Source organism: Chiloscyllium plagiosum, unplaced genomic scaffold (assembly GCF_037043375.1).
Source record: "Chiloscyllium plagiosum isolate Xiang-an unplaced genomic scaffold, Cpla_swu_hap1 HiC_scaffold_8, whole genome shotgun sequence".
Classification (NCBI taxonomy): Eukaryota; Metazoa; Chordata; class Chondrichthyes; order Orectolobiformes; family Hemiscylliidae; genus Chiloscyllium; species Chiloscyllium plagiosum.
Window position 1 is genome coordinate 84,492,500 of NW_028270146.1, and position 27,454 is coordinate 84,519,953.

Genomic DNA, 27,454 nt, shown 5'->3' on the forward strand with positions numbered 1-27,454 from the left:
GGTGTAGGCTTGAAGGGCCAAATGGCCTACATCTTCACCTTTTTTTTTATATTTCTATGTTTCTCCACAGGTTTCTTGATGTGAGGTGCTGAGACTGTTATCTTGGAAGATTAGCAGCCTATGCAAAGGTGTATGCCCTAAACCATTCTTTATCCAATGGCTATGCAACTATGCTTCCAGTAGACACTGGTGAATGGTGACCAGAAATGTGAGGCATTTCTGATTTCCCACTGTAGCCCAGAAATACTAAATCCCCTTGTAGCACTATCTTAACCCTAACTCTAACCCTAACCCATCACCAGTGCCATATCTTGAATTTTCATATCTTGAAAAAGTTTTCTGTGATGTTGTAAGTTTTTTCAACACTGTATTTTCAAACTGGCAGAGTTTACCTTCTGGAAAATGTCTCAGCTATAAGAACAGAAATATGTCTAACATTGTTTCCTTGATATATCGTGGCATTAGCAAATCAGATAATAATTCTCTCACCTACTGTATGAAGCTGACCTTGCATTCACCTAGCAACTTACTTTGCATGGAATTGCATCACTTGTCTGAGTCAGTTCCCAGAAGGATAAGGATTGAAGATTTAGCTTCCAGCCCAGCAAACCTGTTTCTACAGAAGCCATTCCCTGAGGAGGACAACGTAATGAAAGGCTTGTGTGTGTTGTACACTCGCCACATTAGTTTATGTTCGTATTTTCTTCAGGTTTTGTTGAAGGAATTAAGTATCTAAATTGAAGTGAAATGACTATTTGTTATCACAGGAAGAGTCGTAACAGAGTTCAAAAGCAAAACAGCATGAGGCAAGCTGTGGAAGTGAAACCTGTCACTTACACCATGAGTGTCATATTTCCCTCTATTTAACGCAATGAATCCACAAAACATGCACATCTTTCAATAACAGTCAGAAATGAAGTGAATGTTATGATCAGATGTAAAATTAACTACTCCAGAAATATGTCATCCTAATTTGTGATTTGTGTTTTGGAAGAGAAAGGTTCAATGTAGGCTATGTTGGTTCTGCTACAGAAATGCTTCTGTCCCCTCAGGTTTGCTGTTTTTTTTCGAAGTTCTGTTTTGTTTCTCAATCCTCTAGTGCTCTGCGTTTACTTATTAAACCTCCTTAGTTGCTCTTTTTAAATTTCATGATGCTAATTATTTCTGTTATATAAGGGAGAATAGGAACTTTTACAAGTTGTCAGCTGTGGCTCAGTTAGTGTACGTGTGCCCTTGAACCAGAGCTTGAATAGATCCAGTGCAGTACTGAGGGAGTGTTACATTGTCAGTGATGTTACCATTCAGATAAGGTGTTACATCTTCCTGTTTAAATGAATATAGAAGATCCCCATGGCACTACAAAGAAGAATTAACTCTAGGGTCTTGGCTAATATCTATTCTTCATCAACATCACAAAAACAGGTCTATTTCTGTACTGTATGACTTAATGGCCATTATTTACATTGTTAAACATATTCATTTAAAAATAAATGTTAGTCAAATACAGATTACAGTTTCTGATGCTGAGACAACGGAGATAGCAGTAACAATAATAACTCTCAAACGTACTATGCCAAAAGTACTATGGCATTTTGTTAAGGAGTTAGAGGTCTCACTTGGACAGCCAACAGGAGACTTGCACTGTTTCTTTTTGGGGAAAGCCTGCCAAATCACGAGTCAATCGGGCAATGGTGAAGTCTTCCCTGGAATCAAGACCTCAGGAATGGAACTATCACCTGATTTGCCATCAGCTATTTTGCTTAACAACACCATTGCTTAGGCCATGACTCATCCCAAAAGAATACTCTCCAGAGTCCCAGATTTATAGTGAAAGACCCAGGCTATAGATGCATAATGTTGGTGTTGTTATTTCACACAATGAAGGGAATAATTTGTAGTGCTGCCCTTCCTAATGTCCAGTCCTTCAATAAAGTGGTCAAATCACTCTTCGGTGTGCACTGAGGTGAGAAGTGGCCCTCACATTTTTCGCTATTAGACAGACTGACAGATTCAGCTGCAACTAGATATTTTTTAAACCAACCTGTTCCCAGAGATGTTATGATACCCCTTTGGAGAAGGTGAAACTTGAATCCGGGCAGCTACCTCAGAGGTAGGAGTATTACCACTCAACCTCAAGAATCCTGTTCTCAGTTGCAAATGAGTTCATGATTGGATGAGGCTCTTGAACAATCATTGATTGACCACGTAAGAACCTTAGTTGGCAGTGGGACAAGATGGTCAACCCTAGGTGAAGGTGGAGTTGGGAAAGGGGCAAGTTTCAGGTACACCGTCCCACTGAATCAGTTACATTCCACTCAGCCAAGAACATCACCAAACAGAGCAGAAGATTCTGCCCCACCATGGACCTGAGATTTATTCCGAGAAAATAATTGACATGCCATGGCTCCAAGCAGCTATCACAGTATATTCGACTCTGCTATAATGTGTTTCTTCAATGCAAATTGGCTTTAACGTGATAGAAGAATGTAGACCATTATTTATAGAACAAGAACTGTCCTGACATGTATTGGCTATAACATGATTCTGGCTCCATTAGTTTAAATGGTGTTGCTATTGCACAATTTCTTATAACACGTGATCGAACAAGAAAGGAACAATCACGTTATATTGGAACTAACTGTATATTGTGACTGAGAAACCTTGGACATATGCACTTCCACCAATTCTTATTGATATTGGCAAAAACCAAACGAAAAAGGATGCCTTCACAAAGTCTTCAGTAGAAGATAGGCTCAGTCCTGATGAACAGTAGTAGGTTTATTACATATTATTTAATAGCTCCTTACATGACATGATAGTCTCTTGTGAAACTTCAGACGCTGCTTAAGAGTCAGTCAACATTACTGTTGGCTACCTTGACTTAGCACAAGAAACGAAAACTTGGAGACACTCTGCAAAATACTGGTTAGCTCCTTCCAGGATCAGTCTTTACAGATATTTTCTAAGCAACCTGTTCAGAGATGTTATCACACACCTCTGGGGCAGGTATGCCTTGAGCCTTGGCTTCCTGGCTCAGAGACAGGATAAAGCCTTTATATCCTGATGTGTGGAATTTATCTTATGATATACAAATTGGCTATGCAATAGAACCCAGGATAATTCCAAAATAAAGAGAGAAAGATGTTTTAAACATGTTGAAGCTAGAGGAATGTTTTGCTAATGAAGGCTCTATTTTTCTGATTGTCAGGCATTCCTTATTTTTGATTTTCAAGGGCTTTGAAATAACTGGACAGAGGCCTATATCCCATCACCAAGTCACCCTTTATTTACATGTGCACAGTATATGGGCTCTGACCAGCCAGCTCAGAGCCAGTCCCTAAAGTGAGGAGCCTCTGAATCTCCTGTCAGCTAGGGCTCCCAGATTAGCCCAGGTTAGCAGTCCAATCAGGGATCTCATAGTCGATGATATCCACCTAGCCCTCATTCCAACCAACTAAGGCCTCCTTTCTCATTCGAATAAACTACGTTGTTGGATGATGCTGTTGTGTAGTCAAATTAATTTCTGAGTTTGTGTTCATATATGGGATATTTTAACACACAGAAGCAGAATGGGAAAATCTAATTAACAATTTCCTCAATAATCATCACCACTCCAATCTAAAGCTACAAGACACAATGTAAGCATTAATTTCAAGACATGAATGTTGGTACGTTATGGAAGACATACGTTGGCAACAACTGTTTTTCTAAAACACCTTGACACAGTTGTACACTCATGAGGTCACAGACAAACAGGTCTCATATGTGGGATATGTTGAGATGAATAACACACAAATGCTAATCTTTATAAAATAATTTGGTTCAGTATTCAATTATCTGATTAACAGTGCTCATTACAAATAATAATGTTCATTCTGTCCCTTCATTGACAAGTTTAAAAGTGCTTTCTCCTCCTTAGCGACTCCTTTCATTCCCCTGGTATGCCTCCCAAACACTTACTGTGCCCTGCTTTGCAATTCCCCCACCCCATTTTGCAGTGTCCCTGTTGCCCTTACAGTTTCTCCTCTCTGTGCCGTCTTTCTCCCATTTTTTGCTGTGCCCTGCTTTGCAGTCTCTCCTTGCTTTGCAATCCTTCCCCACTTTTCCGATCCTCGCCCGGCTTTGCTGCCCCTCCTCCCTGTAAATGTGACTACTTTTGGGTGCCCTCTACTCCCGTGCCTTTTGAGCCTTGGTTGAATCTTTGGGATTCAACAGGAGCAGCTACAGGAAACAATAATGCATCGATGAGAACCACTTAACATTTGCCGAAACATTCTAGAATTCCTCCTTTACTTGTTCCATGCTATTTGCACTGAACATTAGTCATGGGAGGGATTTTGTTCAATGTATCCTCCCTTGACGTAAAAACACTAATAAAATAATACAAATAGAAAAGAGTTTTGATAAAGCCAGTATAGAGGCAACATAGCTCCAGGAATTCTTTTAGCCTCTGACTCTGTACCTATCAGAATTAATAATACTATTTATTACTCTCTTAAGAGATGGGGTTGGTTGAGGGTTTTGTGAGTAAATGAGAAGATCAATATGTCAATTGAAAGTGGTACCCGATGGAAGACTTATTTCTAGGTGACAGGAAGTCTAACAGAGCATGAACATTGGGTTCCAAAGTAATGATTGTAACAAAATACTGTAAGCTAAAGTGCTGTAAATAATTTATATATTATCTGCTAATTGCTAACAGATACACACGGCATCGTTCATCCTTTCCCATAATTACGCCCAGAAAATCCAAAGCAGGCAGCTGTTAAATTCATCACATGTCACAGATGCCAAATTCTGATTCTTTCCAAGTAAATAATTTTGTCATTGAAAATCAACAGCTGTGTCATCTCAAGGTATTACCTCCATCTTCCCAGGGGACATATGATGAGACTGTGAGGCTATGATGTGGATCGCGTTTCACCCACTCTGCGCTGTTTCCAATATTACTGGTTGGGAACCAGAACGATGGGAAGGCAGTGAAAATATGCTTTGAACTCCATCTGAAAAGAAAGATATTGACAATACATTCATAAGATTTTCTTCCCTATTAGCTGAGGTACCAGAATGTGTAGTGTATCCCTTTGTTTACTTATTTTGTTTTCATTGTGAACTGCTACAATCACAGGAAGAGCTGTGCTATTAGCAACAAAAGCAGGGGCACTTGTGACTTGCTATAGTTTCAGCAGTGGCATTCCGATGTAACTGATCACAAATCTTCAGTTTCCATTGAAAACGCCTAAACTAAAATCTGCTGCTCAGGATACTTGACTATGAGCAGTTATTTCTTTATTGCCACTCTGGAATCTATCCCAATGTAAATAGAGGTTTGTTCCTCAAAATAAATGGGGTTAATGAGGGCTTGCAATTAAAATATTAAGCATTGGTGATAATCAGATTAGTCATAGAGTCATAGAGATGTATAGCACGGAAACAGACCCTTCGGTCCAACTTGTCCATACTGACCAGATATCCCAATACAATCTAGTCCCAAGTGCCAGCACCCAGCCCATATCCCTCTAAACCGCTCCTATTCATATACCCCTCCAGATGCCTTTTAAATGTTGCAATTGTACTAGCCTGCACCACTTCCTCTGGCAGCTCACTCCATACACATACCACCCTCTGTGTGAAATGACAGAGGTAACCAGGAGGAAGAATTCATAGAATATATTGAGGACAGCTTCAAAGAATAATACATTGTGAATCCACCTCGGATTTTATGTATGTGTAATTTATCAAACTTGCCTCTTTATGTTAGAGTAAAGGATCACCTAGGAAACAGTGACCATAACATGGTAGATTTTAGCATTCAGTTTTGGAGTGAGGAACTCAAGACGGAAACAACTGTGCTAAGCTTACCTAAGAGTCATTACAAAGGAATAAGGACAGTGTTAGCTGAACTGAACTGGAAAAGGAGTTTAGCTGCAAAGACGGTTGAGGAACAATGGCAGACATTTAAGAAAATAGTTCATTGCTCGCAGCAATGATATATCCCAGTGAGAAAGAAGGATTCTGGGAAGGGGAAAAGCCAACCATGTTTAACCAAGGAAGTTAAGAATGGCACTGCATTGTAATTAAAAAAGACATACAATGTGGCAAAGATTAGTGGTGTACCAGAGAATTGGGAACATTTTAAAAGACCACAGAAAAAATTATGAAAAGGGAGAAAATAAACTTTGAGGGCAAAATTGCAAGTAATATCAAGACAGACAACAAGAACTTATTTAAATGTATAAAAAAAAGATAGGGAAAGGCCAAAGTGAACATAGACTCCTTAGAGAAGGAGGTTGGGGAAATAATAATGGGGAGCCAGAAAATGGCAGAGGAGTCAAATAAATACTTTTGATCAGTCTTCACAGAAGACACTAATAATGTTCCAAAATATTAAGGAATCAAGAGGAAAAAGGAGGAGCAGAAATAAACAAATAAACACAATAAATATCACTGGAGAACAAAGTTCGAGGCAAACTATTGCTAGGAAGCTAAACATTTTTGAAATGTAAAAAGACAGCAGATACTTACAGGACAGAGGGATGTAAGAGTCGTCATGCCTACATCAAAAAAAGCAAGTGTAAAGGTTCAGCAGGTTACAGGATAGGTAAATAGAAGTTGCCTTTATTTCAAAGGGAATGGAATATGAAAGTATGGAGATCGTGCTGAAACTGTACAAAGCACGAGTCAGATTACAGCAGGATTACTGTATACAGTTTTGGGCCCATTGTCCAAGAGAGGATAAAATGGTATTAGAGGCAGTCCAGACAAGGCTGATACTGTCTTACGAGGCAAGGTTGAGTAGATTAGGTCCGTACTCATTGGAGATAGAAGAATGAGAAATGACCTAATTGAAACATACAAGACTCTTTGGGTTGCTTCCCCTTGTGAATACCTTTCTTTCAGAGGGTATTGAATCTGTGGAATCCTTTACTGCAGAGGACTGTAGAAGCTGGGTCATGAAGTATATTCCAGGCTGAGATAGATTTTTAAGGGATCCAGTAAGGGATTCTAGGGAATGGGTAAAAGGCAGGAAAGTAGAGTTAAGGATTATCAGGTCAACCATGATCTCATTGAATGGCAGAACAGGCTCAGTGGGCTAAATGGCTTATGAGTGATCCTCCACAGAACTGGCCTCCAAGTTTACCTTTTGCTTTCCCTGCTCCAAGGTGTTGTAATTGGCTATTGCAACGTGAAAAACACAGTTGCTACTTTGAAATCAGTGACAGCATGAATAAATGCTCAGATCAGTTGATTGATCCCTGACACAACTGAAAAACAGAATGCTGCATAGGCTGGAAATCTGAAATCAAAACAGAAGGTACTAGAAAGACCCAGCAGACCAAGAAACATCTGTTGAATGGACAAACAGAGTTAAGTTTCAAATCGAGTGACCTTTCAGCATTTGTTTTAAGGTGTTGATTAAGGACTAAATGGAGAGAAATTGCGCTCAGTTCGTGCTGCTTCTGCACTGCAGTAGGTTGCGTGGATGATGCATTAAGCTCCAAACTTTCTCACTCAGCAGTGATGGTGTTGCCACTGAACCAAGGTCTGACACCTAAAGGGAAGGAAATGAATAGAATTACTTAAAATGTTTCGCACAATGAATTCATTTTGAAACACAATGATAGCGATGTTTGCAAACATTGAGCCATCACACTTGGTACAAGAGAAGGAGGTCCTGATAAGGCATGTTATTAAATATGTGTATAATTATCATTCAAATTTTTTCATCTCTCATCTACATGGTAATAATTTCAGTTTTTGAGAGAAAGAGATACTTGCATTAATATAGCGCTTTCAACAATTGTTGCAACTCCCCACACAGCTTTTGTTTTAGTAATGTAGGAAATGAGGAAGTGCCATTGTCAATGACACAGTTCACTGATGCTGGGATTAGGCCAGTAGGACAATAGCTGAGTCGAATTTGTCTTAGCCTTTATAGGCATTGATAACATACTTTGTGTGGTTGATGTACTGTAATTTTTGTTTCTATGATTTTGGTAAAAATGTTCCAGTTAACGAACCACTGGCCTAAACTTCTTGGTTTACATCAGTGGTGCACATTCAGGATTTCATCATCGCCCTCCCACCTTTGGAGGTATGGGAGAGTGTGTGAACAGGGGGTAAGGATAGGTTGGAGATCAGCGACTACGAGCTCTACAGCGTGATAGCCAACTTGCAATGCTTCCGCATCTAAATAGGCAAATGGACGAGACTCAGGAGGGCAGCCTTCAACTATTGAGCTTGACAATAGTGAGGGAGAGAAACAGCAAACTCCATTGGTTAAAAGAGTGCTGAAGGTGATCCATGTCGTCCAGTTAAAAGTTTGGAATTATTGTGAATGCTTTGTAATTTCCCTCCCATTAAACAAGAGCAAATTTGCTAAACGTGGATCTGCTAGAATAACTGAAGCACTTTGCAAATATTGGCTTGGATTTTCTGATGGCCAGTAGTGTAGTTGGGAGTTGGGCAGGGGGGGCCCTATGGCATAATAAACTTTAAAGGAATTGCGCAGGAAATGCTGGGCAGCACATCTGAGCTTGGAATCCTCCAAAAGTATCCATTTAAATTGCAGAATATGGGTGTTCTGCTGCAGTTAAGTAAATAATGACTCAGAAAATGTGAGACTATTAAAAACCTAGTCTGACTGAGGAATTATTTAACTAACCCCAAACCCCCACCAACGTTCAGAATCCCTTCAGTGTGGAAACAGGCCATTCAGCCCAACGACTCCACACCAACCCTTCACAGAGCATCCCTTCTGGACCCACCCCATCCGTGTTACCCTACATTTCCCATGTCTAACCCACCTAGTCTGCACATCCCTGGATACTATGGGAAATTTCCCGAGGCCAATCCACCTAATCTGCACATTTTCAGACTGTGAGAGGAAACCCACACAGACACGGGGAGAAAGTGCAAACTCCACACAGACAGTCACCGAAGGCTGAAATTGAACCCAGGTCCCTCACAGCTGTGAGGCAGCAGTGCAAACCACTGATCATGAAACACCGTACTCACCCCACACCTTGACCCGACACCCACCGGGACTAACATGCCCCTCTACCCTCCGGAAACTGGACCCAACGTCCTCATTCTGCTTTTCCCATTCCAGCCATAGACCCAACATTCCTCTGCCGTTGCTATCCCGGATGTTCTGTTTCCCATCCTGGATCTGACACATGCCATGCTCGCAATAGACCCAATATCATTTGCCCATTCCAACCTATCCTAAACAATCCATTATTTACTTGACCTCTTTGCCACCTTGACTCTGGCCCCTTGCTTATCTGCTTTCCTTCTCGCTACCCACCTGGCACCTTACCTACCTGGCCCTAAACACCCTAACTACCTGGCAACTTCCTCAACTGGCACCCTAAATACCTGGTTCCTTACCCCTGTCCCCCTGGCGTTCTTGCCCATACCCTCCAGGTGCTCTAACCTCACACAAAGGAGCAGTCAAGTGGCTGTCTGTGTTGCTGGATCTTTAAACCACAGAATAGAGCAGCAGATTGCTGTGAAAAGGGTGGTGCTCTTATCCTGCATTACCAGGGACCTGTCACATTGAAAGTACAACTCCATATTTTTGAAGGACCCCTGACTGAAATCTCCTGTTAGAAACATGGAGATCTTTCTTAATGTAAAAATGAACAGAGGGAACTGAGAGGTAATCTGCATTTAATTGCCACTCCTTGGAAAATGTGTAAAACTGTGGTCAAACTGGACAAATTTAATCAACAATGCAGCCTTGAAATGTGTGACATTTCCATCCAGTCAGTTTCAGCTAAGTACATCTGAATCTTCTTCTTAATTGCATTTAATTGAACTCTGGTTGTTCACCATTTTGTATGTGATTGTGCATAGAGAAGTTCATGACCCTGCATACTGTAGCAATGAATGGAGTTACCGGGAAGTGAATTAATAGCTTCAGGTTGGCAATCTCTGCTGTGTCGTGTCTACAAAGCTGAAGTGTGCGCTGCAAAACCTTCACCAAACAGTTGGCTGAACAGAGTTGGTGAAGACAGATCGCTTCATATTGTTTAGTAAATGTGTCTAACGTACCTCGAATTAAGTAAAAATCTGATGGTTCAAGATGGTCGAGGTTTTAGGTTTGATAGTAATTGTTAAGTGGCTGCACCAAGTCAAAACGGGAATGACTTTTCTCAGATTGTAATTCTGATCTCTCATCTCAAAAGGCTTCCGTGAAATCAGAATTTTTAAAAAAAAATCAGTATCAAAGCTATGTCCTACTTCCTGTCAAAAGCAGTTTGTTTTGCCAAATCTGTCATCCATCAAGAATGAAATAATGTTTGTTGGAAAATTATGGTAAGGACGAGTCAGAGGTTAGAAGATGTTTTAATCCCAAGACACAAGTGAGCATGTGATTTAGATCTTGCAGTAATGTTTTCAGAAGTATAGTTTTCAGAAACAATAGTGCGAATGGGAAAAGGGATCACATGAGAGTCAAGCTTTGGAAACAACCCATCCACTGGATTTGAAACTAAATAATTTTATCAACTTAATTAGTCTGAACCTGCTTGATGCATTGTCACTTCGATCACTTCCCCTGGTACCAGAGGGATAAAACCTGCTACTGAACTGAATTAGACTGCGCCTGCAGTACTGTCCTTGCTTTAATGTTAAATCAGGCAGCTTGTATTCAACAAGAATCAAGTTATGACTTTTGATAAGCACATCTCCAGTTCTAAAATCTTGCACTGATAAGGGTCCATTTGAATTATAGCTTTTATGCAAATTTATTTCAGGGAAAACTATGGCTGACAGCAGAATTGATGGACACTGAGCTTTGGTGCTTATCTAGTCAGTGTATCAGGTAATAAAATATTCATGTTTTCTGAACAGATGCAGAGCTGCTGGGACGTGAGCCTCAGTGCAGTGCTGCCTTCAGGAAATGTTCACTTCATCTCTTTAGGAAACGTGTTACTTGCAATGGTTTGTTTGCCATCTCAATGGAGCCAACCATTCTCTAATAATTACTTTGACGGTTATAATTACGTGAGCACTTGCCGTGCACAGAATGTTTCCCTTTATAAACTGCTCCGATATTCTGTTTTTTTTCGTTAACGAGATCGCAAGTAGCTAACCTGTAGAATTTAAATGTAAGTTTTTGTAAAAATATGTTTCTCAAATAGAAGCAATGTCATTGAGGGATGCCAGTGCAAAGGGGACAAAATCCCCTCCATCTGTTTTGGTACTTATTTCCTCTGCTTTTCCATAATCTTAGCACGGCACACCCTCTGAACCTTCTAGACTTTCTCCATTTCCCTGCCTCAGTCATCTTCAAGTGGAATTGTCAATTTGATATCAGTTGAACTTACTCTGTGGTGGCCTTCTAGAAACATCAGTTGATTTGTATTTCTTTGTAAAGAAAGCTGTAGTGATTGTAACAAGGTCAGCCAGATGGACAATATAGAATATGGGTTCCCTGACTGGGGCTGTTAATCTTGTCCAGTCAGAAAGCCCTAGCTGACAGATACAAACAGGAGTCAGGGGTTCTGCTTACCGGGTCAGTAGAGTCTGTGCTAGCTGGATCAGTATCATGTACTACACACATGTCCATGTCCTGGTGATGGGATACTGGTCTTCATGGAGTTATTTCAAAAACGTATTGTCAAATAACAGATTTTAATTTCCTTAGGATCTAATAAAGAAAAAAAATTGAAGTGTCGTAATGAATATGATGTGGCATTGTTCTCATCCTGTTTTTCGTGAATATCAGCCCATAATACTGATAATACAAAATGGCAAATGACTTGGCGTTCGATAACCTTAAAGACCAGTAAGATACAGGAACTGAAAATAAATCTCTCTGATGTTTCGGTGGGGCTTGGAAAAAAAGACAGGTTATAGCTGTATTCTCGAGATGATATGCAGGCTTTAAGAAAAGTGGGCGGCACGGTGGCACAGTGGTTAGCACTGTTGCCTCACAGCGCCAGAGACCCGGGTTCAATTCCCGACTCAGGCGACTGACTGTGTGGAGTTTGCACGTTCTCCCCGTGTCTGCGTGGGTTTCCTCCGGGTGCTCCGGTTTCCAAAGATGTGCAGGGTCAGGTGAATTGGCCATGCTAAATTGCCCGTAGTGTTAGGTAAGGGGTAAATGTAGGGGTATGGGTGGGTTGCGCTTCGGCGGGTCGGTGTGGACTTGTTGGGCCGAAGGGCCTGTTTCCACATTGTAATGTAATCTAATCTAAATGGTCCAGAGATTGTATAAAGTACAAGGTAAAAATATTGCAATCTTTCATCTGCACATTAAACTTTAAAAACATTTTTAAACTCTAAATTTTAAAAATAAAATGCTGTGGTGATCAGGCTGTGCAGGGAAGGGTTGGAATAGAGATAACTCCCATCAGGAAAGGCTGACATAGAATCAGAGAGCTGTATTCTAGAGATGAGATGCAGGCTTTAAGAAAAGTAAATGGTCCAGAGATTGTATAAGCACAACAAGACTATGGCAATATCAAGATCTTGCATTCAAATCAATGAAAACATTGACATCGGTACGTTGATGTTATCTTCTGTTTGTTCCTGGCACCACTTCAAAATCATTCAGTTCTTGTCTCATTCACAGGAGTCGACTTCAAAATGAAGACAATAGATGTTGATGGAATCAAGGTGCGAATACAGATTTGGTAAGTTCACAAGGATTAACCAGAACTGAGTACAGATCGTTCTGCTATAACATACATTTCATTAACACGAATTCGCTGTAATGCGATTGATAAATTAGGGACACTGATTCTCAAGCGCGAGCTTTGAAAATGTGTGTTGGCTATAACAGTGCCAACATTTTTAGCGCTGTTTCTAAAGCATGATTTTTCTATAATGCAGGGTTGCACAAGAACGCAACCATTGCATTATAGAAGAGCTATTATGTTTACAGTTAGTTGATGTAATGGAGTTTTAAGGACTTAAAAGGAATTTAAGTACATGAAAACTTTCCATAAAACGTTTTTCTTGTGTATTTTCATGAAAATGCATTTTATGCAAGCATAATTTTATGCAAGATAAATGTAAGAATACTTGGATATGTCAGTGAGTTTGTACTGTAAGAGGCTGAGGCAGCCAGACCAGAGGAATGTGCTGACTTGGCTGATTCTAGACTTGTGTGGCAGCAATGGCAATACTGGTGACCTCAGCACCTTTGGATTAAGGAGGAGAAATTCAGATTCTCTTTTTATCTTTGTAAAGTAACGCTGGTTGCAACAACAGCTATGAAGACATTGCATGAGGACAGGATTTGTCAGATTTTAATTCTGATGTCTTATCTCATCAGAACATATTTTTAAAAATCAGTATGCAGTGTGATCCTTCAAAGTGATGTTTTATCCTGCTTCCTGTCAAATGCAGATTATTTTGCTAAATCTGTCATCAGCTAAATTCTTCAGAATGAAAAAATGTGGTTGAAAAATTACAGTAAGGGTGAGTCAGAGGCTAGAAGATCCCTAGACATAAATGAACTTGTGATCTAGATCTTGCAGTTATATATATAGTCTGCAGGATTAGGTTTGGCTGTGATACCCTACATGATCAAATAGCTGATTAGTACTTACCTTTGAGGGTCATCTGAATAATGGCAGGTTGGCATTCAGCACTAGGTTGCACCCAGCACCCACCAATTCGGCGTGGGGTGGGTGTGGTGGTGGAAGGATAAAATGGACAAGAGGAACAGTACATTCCTGTAAGTTTCTCTGATTTAACGGATGTGGGGCACAATTGGATTAAGTATGACTTGACTGATTTTTCAAAGAGCTGACACAAGCGCAAGAGGCTAAATGGCCCTCATCTACACTGAGTTTCTACATTTCTCATTCTGCTTATCCTTCCAAACGTTCAAACCAAGATGACTGGAATATCTTCATACGTACTGTGTAGCGACTACGGAATGGTACTGTACAATTCATGGTTTCTTCAGATCGCAAAAGGTTGCATCATCGTTGAAGGCCTGTTTGTGACTAGCAAAATATAAGTATGTATGCACAAAGTGGCCACCTTTACTGAGGAAAGGAGAAAGAAAATTGGCTGCAGAATTAGTTAAAACCACTGAGCATAATTTATTTGTTTGAGAATCCAACTGGATCATGCCATAGTGCTTGGGACAGCACTTCTGTATTTGACAGTTAGTGAAACGTAATAGCAATCAGCTTTTTGAAATTCCTGTTTAAATGGGGAATTACAAAGGAAGGGGGTCACCAAAGAAAAAAGAAAATCAGGAAAACTGTTAGCGCTTCTGTAGGAAGAAACTGGCTGAAAATGACCAATGAGCGGGAGATAATTTGGGATTGAAGTCAAATGTGTGATCCCGCAATGTTATTCATCTTTCTCTTACACTTGGGAACTGGACAGGTCACACTAGTAGTGAATGCTACCGCTCCAGTTTATGCTCACATTGCTTCCCACTGGAATGATTGATGACTCTGTCATGCACTGTCATGGAAAGGAATCCACGGAGAGCGGTCAAAGCCCTTCCTGAGCAAAAGGATTTGAATTGAGAGCGGTTGATTGTATAAGACAAAAGTCCCCACTGTGGGTTTCAGAATGTTGTTGTTGAAGGTGGGGATTGTTTTCAGGCTGGGCTGCATGTTTTATTGTTAATATGAACTTCAGAATATCAGAAAGCATTTGGACAGGTTCCTTACAAAACCGAGAAAGGATTTGGTCTGGTTCTGCATACTCCCAGGGATCATTGCCACCAACACCTTAAAGGTTGCAATAAAAACCATGATTCCCAGAGATAGCCACCTCCTCTGCAAGTCTATATCTTAGAGAACAACGGTGAACCATTACAGTGGTGTCTCAGATTATGAGGGGCATTGGTAGGATGGATTGGAAAGCACTTTTTCCATTAGTAGATGGATCAATAACCTGGGGGGTAGATTTAGGGTACGAGACCAACTGGAGAGATGGAGAGAAATGTTTTTCACCCAGAGAGTGTTGGGAGTCTGAAACCCATTGCCTAAAATAACGGCTGAGTCAGAAACTCTCAAAGTATTTCAACAGTATTTAGATATTCACTTGTATTGCTGTAGCCTCCAGTGTAATGGGCCCACAGCTGCAAAATGGGGTTAGTATAGTCAGATTTGTGTTTGCCAGCATAGACACAATGGCCCAAGTAGCCTCTTTCTCTGCGGCAAATGTCTATGAGTCACCAAACGTTTTAACCATTGTCCACAATGCCAAATAATATTGTATCTGTTATGCATTAAACACCTTGTATAGATCCCACATTTGCTATTGTTTTCCCTGCCTCAGACTGTAGCTAGAGACAAGAGATGTTTGGAGAAAGTGAGGCCTGCAGATGCTGGAGATCAGAGTTGAGGGTGTGGTGCTGGCAAAGCACAGCAGGTCAGGTAGCATCCGAGGAGCAGGACAATCGACGTTTTGGAATGAAGGGCTTACGCCAGAAAAGTCGATTCTCCTGCTCCTCGGACACTACCTGACCTGCTGGGCTTTGCCAGCACCACACTCTCGACAAGAGATGTTTGTCACTAAGATGTGAGTAACTCAATAAAAAGACTAAAGGTTTTCAAAGCTGCTTAAACTACAGCCTCCGAAGCTAATTCATTGGGCTCTATACATTTCTACATTATATTGAAAAGTGCTGTGCAACAAAAAATTATTTGTTCAGATCCTTAGCTTTGCATATCTTTGATGTTACTTTGTGTCTGATCCCCGTCAGCAAAGATAATCACTTTTCAAAACTTTGCAAATGTGATATTGATCAGCATCAATGTTCCAGTAAATCAGCTGTCAATTCCCTTGGATTAGGCTCACAGCCACGACCTTTCCAGATGTTCAGATTTCAAGCAGCACCCAGGGAAACCCTCATTTCCAACCCAATTAGTACCTTAGGCTGATGAAGAAATCTTCCTTGCCACAACTGCTATTACTATAACTCAAGACATCTTCATCTCTCTAATGAGAGTCTCCTTAATGGATAACTAATCTCGCATGTCTCATTCATTCTACATTAACTGTCAGACAACTTCCCCTGACCGTTCAAGGATATAGTCATCAAATTTAATACTTTGCTTTTTGCCCATTGGTACCAGATTTTAGTTCCAGCAATTGAATAATCCATTAATTTACAGCTCCACTTACCATGTAATACACACACTACACCCAATGCAAAAACACCTTTCTGAAATCCCTGATGGTGGCAATAAGAATATGTTTCTGTTAAGTTGATAACTCCATCCCACGCCACTTAAAAAATGACTCCAAAAAAAATGGCAGGTCAATGCAGATCACCAGATTTTAAGAAGTAACAGTACACCATTCAGTCCATTGACCCTGCTCTGCCATTCAGTTAGATAACAGCTGATGTGATTGTGGCCTTAAATCCCTTTTCCTTGACACCCTTTTGAATCAAACACTTGCCAAACTCAGACTTAACGATACTCACTCGATGACCCAACCTCCATGGTTGTCTGTGTTCCAAACTTCTATCAGAGAAATAATTTCTCCTAAACTTTGTCATAAATATCTTTAAGCTCTGCCCCCTAATTCTTCTTGCAGAGGGCAGCAGGGTCATTCAAACAGTTCAAGCCAAAGGATTTGGAAAACATTAAGGCAGAAAATGCTGGAAACACTCTATCCTATGAGAGAGAGATATTAGTTAACATTTCAGGCTGATCACCATCTTGTCTCCACATGCCTAATTTGTCTGAGCATTTTCTATTTTGATATAAGCGTTATCACATCTGCAGTGTGTTGCTGAAATAATTCACAAAGGCACTGGTCCTTCAGTAGGCATAGCATTACAGGGGTCTGAATAATATTACAAAAACCCTGTCACTTGAAAATTAAGTGCTGTGAGCGCATCCCCAGTTTTGTAAGTTATTCACCAGCTCTTACCCACTTAGACCAGACTTACAGCAAGAAAAAATAGATCAGCGCCAGCTTTCCAATGAGCTCTTATGTTTGAGCAATCAGGATATAAGTGCAACACAGCCAAAGGAAAATTGTCTACCTGTGTTTGTGGTGCATTTTCCACTGTGCAGAACCATTCTTTCTGACCATTTTGTTCTTCTGAAGTAATCACCTACAAACTGTTTAGTGAGACCTTTTCAAAGTTTCACTCCCCACATACAAACTGCAAGGAAATTTGTTCTGCACAGTTACATAACCAGTGTTTGAAAAACAATGAACAATTGTTATTTTGTTCTCTTGTCTTTTTGACTGTCATAGAGTCACAGAGTGATACAGCATGAAACCAGACCCTTCGGTTCAACCAGTCCATGCCGACCATGTTCCCAAACTAAACTCGTCCCACCTGCCTGTGCATGGCCCATGTATGTACCAAAATGTCTTTTAAATGTTGTTCCTGTACCTGCATCCATGACATCCTCTGGCAGTTCATTCCACACACTCTGTAAAAAAGTTACCCTTCATGTCCTTTTTAAAATGTTCTTCTCTCACCTTAAAAATAAGCCCCCTTGTTTTGAACAGATTCACCCTTGGGAAAAGAGCTTTGCTAGTCACCTTATCTGTGCCCCTCATGATTTTATAAACTCTAGAGGTCAGCCCTCAACCTCCTATGCTTCAGTGAAAAACGTCCTATCCTGTCCAGACTATTTTTATGACTCAAACCCTCCGCTCCCGGCAACATCCTCGTAATCTTTTTCTGAACCCTCTTCAATTTAATAATATCCTTCCTACAGCAGGGTGACCAGAACAGTACTCCAAAAGAGGCCTTACCAATGTCCCATACAACCTCAACATGTTATCCCAACTCCTGTACTCAAAGGTGTGAGCATTGAAGACAACGTCTTCTTAGTAACCCTATCTATCTATGATGCAAACTTTAAAGAGTTATATACCTGAACCCCTAGGTCTCTGTGTTCTACAACACTACCCAAGGCCCTACCATTAAAATTATAAGTCCTACCCTTGTTTGTTTTACCAAAATGCAATACCTTACATTTATCCAAATAAACTATATCTGCCACTCCTCAGCCAATTGATGAAGAACTCTTTATAATCTTAGATTGACCACTCCACCTCCAATTTTGGTGTCATCTGCAAACTTAGTAACCATACATCCCATATTCTCATCTATATAAGTGCATAAATATTGTATTAACCATGACAGATTTGAGTTAGTGGAAGAAGGAGTGAATTTTGAAGGTGGTGAATGTAGTGCCAATTAAGTGGGAATGCTTTGTCCTGGATGTTGACAAGCTTCTTGAGCATTGTTGGAATCACACCCATCCAGGCAAGTGGGGAGTATTCCATCACACCCCTTACTTGTGCATTGTCTTTGGTGGACAGGCTTTGAGAAGCTCGACTTAACATACTGTTCCACCCAATTTTCCCCCGTGTTCCCCATTACAAAGTACAATTCTATGGCTAGCCGCTCATCCTCTTCAAAATTCACACAGCTGGTCACTTTTCATGTGAGCTTGGGCAGTGACCTTGAGTGGGAAGATTGAACTTTGTCCAATTCAAACCTTGCCCACAATGCCCATGTGCAAGCCATTTTTGAGACATTTAAACGTAGAAAGTATGAGCTGCACCCCAACTAACCAAAAAGTCAAGAGACCAGCTACTATTCTCACCTGCTGGGAATACAGATAGGTTGTGAGTTGAGGTGCTTAAGTGGCTATTAATTGACCAATCAAGGACTTTAATTGCTGGCAAGTTACAAAAGCCCCCAGTGGTTACAACGGATGATTTGCTGTGGGGAAAAGGCCTTTCATTTGTGTGATAACTCATCCAGATATGAGAAAAAAGCTTTAGTGGACTTAAACGCTCAGCACTGAATTGCTAAGGAGGCAAGAAAGGGATGAGTCTCTCTCGAATGAGCAACTTGCCCAGTTTATTAGCCTTTCTCTCCACCTCCATGGAGAGGGAAACTTCCTCCAAATATGGATCAGGGCAGCGCCAACTCCCTTATCATCAGCATAACCCAGTTCTTTATGTAATTCTTCCTGCTTTGCATAGCAAGGCCATTGAAAATGAGGACTGGTGTTAGCACTGTGATAGAATAAGTGGGGAATAAACCACACAGGGTGAAGTATCACTTCTGTATGGGACCAATCATCAACAATTAATTGCACTGGGAAATTTTACGACAAAATGCCGTTCCAAATCTGCACTTCTATGATTGTTAAAAGCAGTATACTTCTTCCACTGGTCACATCCCTTCACTACTTTCATTAAGCACACTTTGGGGAGGTATAGTAATCTGTGACTGTTGAAACCATGGCAAGCTTGGTGAATTGTTTAACATGACTGAATATTGACTGAAACTTTAAACTGAATCCACATATTTACAAAGGAATCCTGTTCATTGGTAGATAACCCCACCTACTGGCTAACCACAATCAGTTCTGCCTGTATTTGAAAATTGTTCCTCAGACTGTAACGTTAAGTAACGTATCCAGTTACCAAAACAATCTGCAATTTCTACCTTGTCCTTGGAGTCATAGAGTCATACAGCACAGAAATGGACTAACACTTGGACTGGGAATTGATGCTCTTTAGACAGGTATACCTCTATGGTAACTCCCATTGATTGAAAGACTTCCATTTGCAAAGCGTCATTCACCACCTGAGGCTGTGCCAACACCCTTACAGTCAGTGAAGTACTTGTGATGTGTAATTGTAAATTTCTTACACTATACTGGAGCAAACTTTTACTGAAACTGTTTGAATATAGATTACAAACTCTGGAAAAGACTAATAATGTTTAAATAACTTTTAGGATATCTAGGTGGCATGGACTAGTTGGACCAAACAGTCTGTTTCCATCTCTGTGACTATGACTCTGTGACTAAATTGCTAAGGTGGCAAGAAGAGAGTGAATCTCTCTCCAATGAGCAAGTTGCCCAATTTATTAGCCTTTCCCTCCAGTCAAATTTCCACTTATTCTCCGGCATGATGACGCATCAAAATTTCAGGTTTAAAAAAATGTTTATCAATGACCAAACATAAAACACTATTCATGAAACACTATTTCCTTTTTGTAAAAGTAATTTATACTTTCACCCACTGAACAGAGTTTATCCTTTTCTACTTTTCACTGACAACTGAGAACCCCTTTTTTAAAAATGTTACATGGACTCTGAAGCAGACATCAATGTCCTGAAACCAAGCCCAAGAGAATTCATAGTTCTACAATTGTTTAGTTCTTTCTTTTCTATGTCCTAATACTACCTTCCATTGAGAGCTTTCCTAGGGATTCTTGCTGTAGTGAGCAAAATTAGGACGCATGGTATTGGGGGCAAAGTACTGACTTGGATTGAAAATTGGCTGGCTGACAGGAAACAAAGAGTAGTGATAAACGGCTCCATTTCGGAATGGCAGGTGGTGACCAGTGGGGTACCGCAGGGATCAGTACTGGGACCGCAGCTTTTTACAATATATATTAATGATATAGAAGATGGTATTAATAGTAACATTAGCAAATTTGCTGATGATACAAAGCTGGGTGGCAGGGTGAAATGTGAGGAGGATGTTAGGAGATTACAGGGTGACCTGGACAGGTTAGGTGAGTGGACAGATGCATGGTAGATGCAGTTTAATGTGGATAAATGTATGGTTATCCACTTTGGTGGCAAGAATAGGAAGGCAGATTACTACCTAAATGGAGTCAAGTTAGGTAAAGGGGCAGTACAAAGAGATCTGGGTGTTCTTGTACACCAGTCAATGAAGGCAAGCATGCAGGTACAGCAGGTAGTGAAGAAAGCTAATAGCATGCTGGCCTTCATAACAAGAGGGATTGAGTATAGAAGCAAAGAGGTTCTTCTGCAGCTGTACAGGGCCCTGGTGAGACCACACCTGGAATATTGTGTGCAGTTCTGGTCTCCAAATCTGAGGAAAGACATTCTGGCTATTGAGGGAGTGCAGCGTAGGTTCACGAGGTCAATTCCTGGAATGGCGGGACTATCTTATGTTGAAAGATTGGAGCGACTGGGCTTGTATACCCTTGAGTTTAGAAGACTGAGAGGGGATCTGATTGAGGTGTATAAGATTATTAAAGGATTGGACACTCTGGAGGCAGGAAACATGTTCCCGCTGATGGGTGAGTCCCGACCAGAGAACACAGCTTAAAAATAAGGGGTAGGCCATTTAGGACAGAGATGAGGAGAAACTTCTTCACCCAGAGAGTGGTGGGTGTGTGGAATGCGATGCCCCAGAAGGCAGCGGAGGCCCAGTCTCTGGATTCGTTTAAGAAAGAGTTGGATAGAGCTCTCAAGGATAGTGGAATCAAGGGTTATGGAGATAAGGCAGGAAAAGGATACTGATTGAGGATGATCAACCATGATCATAATGAATGGTGGTGCAGGCTTGAAGGGCAGAATGGCCTACTCCTGCACCTATTGTCTATTGTCTGTTGTCTAGCTTCAGCAAGGCAAACTCTCCAGCCTAACCCCTCATAAACTCGATTTGAAATTAAGCATGAACTCCTCGTCACATTCCACATGGTGCATGGTGTTGCTTACTTCCATCTTTCTGATCTCACAAGGAACAGTTAACCTAGACTGGACATGAACAGTGTAATGGACCAGATCAAACCTGCTCAAAACATATCAAGGAGATAGCCTAGATTCTAGTTTTATCTTATTTAAAGGTAAGTGTAAAGCACTGCATTCCAGATATGATTTGATTCGTCAAACATCAAGGCTTTAAGCAAAACACACTTTGTTCTTGCACTACAATTAAAATACAAACAAAAAAATTGCCATTCCCTCTTACGCTATCAAACCACTTAACAAAATAAAATATTATTTAACTACTACTCATTAAATGTTCTAATATACTTGCATCCCATAAACACGCCCTTGGCAAAGGCAAATTCAACAAAACAGCTTTCTCTGTCTTGCTATCCTCTCCAGCCCAGGAGAGGAACATTGAGAGAAGGAATCTGGCAGCAGGGAGAGAGCTCAAGCTTTTGCAGCAGCAGCAGAGAGAGCTGTATCCAGCAGCTTCAACTCCTAAATCCCAATTTCAACAGCTGAAGGGAAAACTAAACCCTGAGTCTGTGTGAGCCTGACTCCACCACTCATGCTTCTTTTGTCTAACTTTAAAAAATTCCAAACTATTTACTTCATGGAGCAGGCACCTTTGCATCAGGTTTACTACATGTCCCTTCAAGAGAAACTACAGCACACAAATTCCTCTTAAAGGCACACATTGTCACATCAGAAACTGCACCTACCTTTCTCTCTGTGATATCTCTAGGTTTACTGGGAAGCTGATAATCTCATCTCAAAATGGCTTTCTCTATCCTTATCTCCATGGCGACAGGAAATACACTAGCCTTGTGATTAAATCGAAATGTTAATCAGCTCTCTCAAATAACTATTGCCATTCATCTTGGAAACAATAGCACAGGCTCCAGCACAATTGTTCGCAACTTATTATCAAAACACCTTTCTGGTTTTAAGGCAACAACGGAGTCACTTCTCTCATTGTGGATTCAGAAACCATCATCATTCTCCCCAGATATTAACTTCCAGCACTTCTATCTCAGTTAAACCCTCTGTTGATCTAAAGATTAAAGCAGCCAGGTTTAGCAGTCAGACAGATACCAGATTAGGTCACTTGATTAATTTCGTTCAGCCTACATTTCAAGATACAGTCCAAGATAAATGTAAACTTAGTTGCTTAAAATCAATTGATTTTGTTTTTTGGGTAGCTTTGAACAATTGGGTTTGTCTTTTCAACAAAGGGTTGCTATCTAGGCAGGTCTTTGTAAGGAGGAGCACTCCATCCCCACCCAATGTGTTTCAATTCTGGTGGGCAGCACGGTGGCACAGTGGTTAGCACTGCTGCCTCACAGCGCCAGAGACCCAGGTTCAATTCCCGCCTCAGGCGACTGACTGTGTGGAGTTTGCACATTCTCCCCGTGTCTGCGTGGGTTTCCTCCGGGTGTTCCGGTTTCCTCCCACAGCCACAAAGATGTGCAGGTCAGGTGAATTGGCCATGCTAAATTGTTCGTAGTGTTAGGTAAGGGGAAAATGTAGGGGTATGGGTGGTTTGCGCTTCGGCGGGTCGGTGTGGACTTGTTGGGCCGAAGGGCCTGTTTCCACACTGTAAAGTAATCTAATCTAATCTAATTCAGAACTTTCTGGAAGATGGATTGTCTCTGTTAAAGTTGACAAGGTAACCTAACCCTCTTGGGAGCCATTTTAATAGTTCAGCATCCATTTTAAAATATAAAAATAAATTTCTGAAGCTCCATACATACACCGTCATGTTTAAAGTTATTAAAATGATATGCACAACTGGACATGCTACAATGGTTGGCTTTTCTGTTTTCAATTATTTGTCAGGACCATCTGATGGAAGGCTATCGGACTGCTAGATTGAAAACCCTTTTCTGGTTTAAGGTTCTCTTCATACACGGGAGAAAGAGCCTTCCAAAAGCAGTGCTCCCCATGGCGTTAGAAACGATAGCAAGAATTCATTCAATAGAGAATCAAGGGCATAATCTCTTATGTTATGATTGTGACACTTTTTGTTCACTTATCCCGCCTCAGGCGACCCTCTGTGTGGAGTTTGCACATTCTCCCCATGTCTGCGTGGGTTTCCTCCAGGTGCTCCGGTTTCCTCCCACAGTCCAAAAATGTGCAGTTCAGGTGAATTGGCCATGCTAAATTGCCCGTAGTGTTAGGTGAAGGGGTAAATGTAGCGGAATGGGTCTGGGTGGGTCAGTGTGGACTTGTTGGGCCAAAGGGCCTGTTTCCACACTGTAAGTAATCTAATCTAATCTAATCTAATCTAATCTAATCTTATCAGCCTGAATTAAAAGTTTCCTGTATTTAATATGATATATGCATAAACATATACATAAATATCGCAAATGATCAATGTCAGAGTGCACAGGTTGTAAACAATTTGACGGGTAGTAACAGATCTCAGAGCACGGATGAAATAGGCAGTTACATGTCAGATGAAATTTAATGAAGAAAAGCGTGTGTTTTTGTAAGAAAAATGAGATACAACATCAAAGAAATGACACAATATTTAAGTAGGGAATGGGATGTAGAAACCAAGGGAACTGGGGATGTGTTCACACAACTCTTAGAAGGTGGCAGTGTCAAATTAATAAAGAAGCATGTGGAATCCCTGGCTTTATTACAAAGAGAACCATTACAACATCAAGGAAATTAGATATTTTCTTTCTCAAGTGCTGATTAAGCCTCTGTTGGAGTATTGTGCTCAATTTTGGGCACTGTAGGTAGGATATTAAAACCACTGCATTAAATTCTGGGCACAATGTTTCCTGTAAGAACTTAATGTGTATCTGTGTATTATCTTTTCGCTTTATGTGAGTTCTTTGCTTAAGGGATTTATATTTTTCTCTCAGGTGACCAGTAGTTTCTCGAAACCCTTCATTTTGTATCTTTGCCTTTTTAATACAGTCTACATAGTCATCCCAAATGTGACCAAATTGTCCAGCAATTCAATAAAACATAAAATATTGCCAATGGTTTTATGAGTCAACTTTTTGAAAGATCATTCGTGGGATGTGTATAATACCAGTTGGGCCAGTAATGATGCCCATCCCAACAGCCCTTGTAAAAGTGATGATAAGTCATCCTTTTGAACTGCAGCAGTCCATGCAACATTGGTCCACCCACAGTGTTATTAGGAAGGATGTTCCAGGATTTTGACCCTGGAACAGTGATATAGTTTCAATTTGGAACAGTGTTTTACTCACGTGGAAATCAGGAGGCGGTGGTATTCCCATGCATCTGATGCCCTTTTCAATCTTCGTAATAAAGCTTGTGGTTAGGGAGTTGCCAACGAAGCCTTAGTCCATCTTTTGGTTAGCACATGGTGGAGGAAGTAAATGTTTAAGGTGGTGGATGGGGTTCTCCTCAAGTGACCTGCTTTGTCCTGGATGGTTGCCAAGCTCCTTGAAAGTTAACAGAACTGGACCTATTCAGGGCAGTGTAGAGTATTCTATCATGTTTCTGACTAGTGTCTTGTAGGTGGCACACAAGCTTCGTGGCTTCAGGATGTACATTGTTCACTCAGAATTCCAAACTTTTGTCCTGTCCTTCTGGTTATAAGACTACAGTATTTATATAGCTGGTCTGGTTAAGCTTCTGGTCATTGGTAACCTCCCAGAGTGTTGATGGTACAGGACTCAACACTGGTAAGGGTAGCACGGTGGCTCAGAGATTAACACTGCTGCCTAACAGCGCCAGGGACCCAGGTTTGATTCCAACCTCGGGCGACTGTTTGAGTGGAGTTTGCACATTCTCCCCGTCTCTAAGTGGGTTTCCTCTGGGTGCCCCGGTTTCCTTCCACAATCCAAAGATGTGGAGGTTAGGTGAATTGGCCATGCTAAATTGTCCATGGTGTTCAGGGATGTGTAAATTAGGTGCATTAGTCAGGGGTAAACATAGAGTAATAGGGTAAAGGGATGGGTCTGGGTTGGTTACTTTTCGGAGAGTCAGTGTGGACTTGTTGGGCTAAATGGCCTGTTTCCACACAGTAGGAATTCTCTGATCTATGGTGTTGAATGTCAAGGGGAAATTGTTGGATTTTATCTTGTGGAAATGGTCATTGTTTGGTACTTGTGGGCACAAACCTGAATGTGGCACAAATATTGCTGCATGAGGACACAAATGCTTCAGTATCTGTGGGCTAGAAAATGGTGCTGAACATTGTGCACTAATCCATGAATATCCCCACTTTTGAATGGAGAGATCATTGATGAAATATCTGAAATAGTTGGACTTTGTGGAGTGCCCTGAGGAACGCTTGTGATGATGCACTGGAGTTTAGGTGATTGTGGCATAGAATGCTAGTCTTATTCAGAAAAACTCAACACACACATACAAAACACTGTTCGAAAAAAAATCTTTCACTTTTATTTCTGTTTTGCAGATTTGTTGTTTAGTCAATAAGTGGATATGTTTTATCATGTTTCAATCTCTTTCTTGCACCTGGCCTCTGTTCCAACTCAGTTCAGAGGAGTGCACTGTCCCTCTAAATTTCCATAACTCTACTGATTACAACATATTAGTAACTGGGTAAAATATTGAAATATGTGACCAATTACACATCTCAGACAAATTGAATAAATTTTACTGTCCTCCTCTGCTATCCATAACAGAGATGCTACTCAATTTTATTTTTCCTTTTAAATCCTTAGCCTAAAACTATAACCTCTTGCCTGAAAGGATCACCAGTTGAAACACGAGGAAACCCATGCTAATTCAGTTTCCCCTTGGTGCTTTCTCTGTTTCTTCTGGCCATGGAGAAAGAGAATTGACATAATCTTATTCAGTCTCAGAATCAAACTCATTTGTGCTCCATATTGCGGGACTTGACATCAGAATGTTAGCTATTTCATTTCTAATGAAGCTCACTGGAGCTCAAGGATCAGCACCTCATCGAAGGATCCTTGAGGGCTCAACATTCCACAATTTCTGATTGTAGTCACTGGAAACATTTACTTTGCAGCCAGAAATTTTCAATAATGATTGTACATTATCTGGTAATTTAGGCTTTCCCTGGATTCGCCTTTTGCTTCATAATTTGTTCCATTGCCACCCTTCTCGCAAGAGTGCCGTGGGCCCGCACACTGTGATTATCAATTACCTGACAGATCCGGTCAATGCTGATGTGTAGCTAGAAAGAGAAAAGTCAAATAGAACTGGCCGAAGCCACAGAGAGGAACTAAGATTTACGTTTCCACAGTAAACAATGTCCATATGTCAGCTTGGCTTCGGTTATTGATTAGAAATATCTACCTCCAGCATTTTACTCCAGGGATATTTGACTTACAGCTTATAAAGTTCCAGGTGAACACTGGAGATGTTCTTTTACTATAAATGAGTCGAGTATGAATGACTCGGCTGAAATGGTGTGCATAGGGATTCTGCAAAACAAATCATTCAATCGTGCCCTTAGTATACCCTTTACGGCAGTTTCAGCATTTGAGTTAATGCTTTGAATTTGGGTCTCCACGTGTATTTACTGCATATTGCTCTAGTTTTCCCAGAAATCGACTTGCATGCAAAGACCTAAAGCATGAGGACCTTGTCCTCATGTACCTGAAAAATGTTTGGCTGGAGAACACATGGTACAGATATTTCAACTCATTTCATTCACAATTACATGTCACAACAGTCCCTTTTATATTGCGCCTGTGAAACAAATCACAAATGGGTGTCTTGTTAAATACAACACATTCCTTGTAACGCCTACATTTTTATACGGTACGTTTTTCATGCATTCCCACAACTTCCAAAGTTTAGCAAGTGGATTAATTAATTGAAGGCACCATTAGACCTGTGAGGAATTTCCTAACAGCACTGTGGGTGCACCAACATCACATGAACTGCAGGGGTTCAGGAAGGCAGCTCACTACCATCTTCTGATGGACAACTGGGGACAAAAGCTGCCAGCCTAGCCAGCCATGTCCATATGCTGCGAATGAACAAATGTGTTTTAAAAATCCAGTCCAAAG

General features: G+C 40.8%; 1 protein-coding gene across 2 annotated transcripts in view; it reads left to right on the plus strand.

The window, feature by feature from the left end:
• Positions 1-27,454, plus strand: part of rab15 (RAB15, member RAS oncogene family) — a 158,819-nt gene that overhangs the window by 111,650 nt on the left and 19,715 nt on the right. The window contains exons 1-2 of one of the 2 annotated variants that reach the window (XM_087990053.1): positions 109-128; positions 12,587-12,647. In XM_087990053.1, coding sequence (XP_087846179.1) covers positions 12,601-12,647 — 47 coding nt within the window. In that variant the 5' untranslated portion in view covers positions 109-128; positions 12,587-12,600. Of the gene's footprint in view, positions 1-108; positions 129-12,586; positions 12,648-27,454 lie in introns of those variants that run through there. The other variant, XM_043698077.2, reaches the window with a different exon arrangement.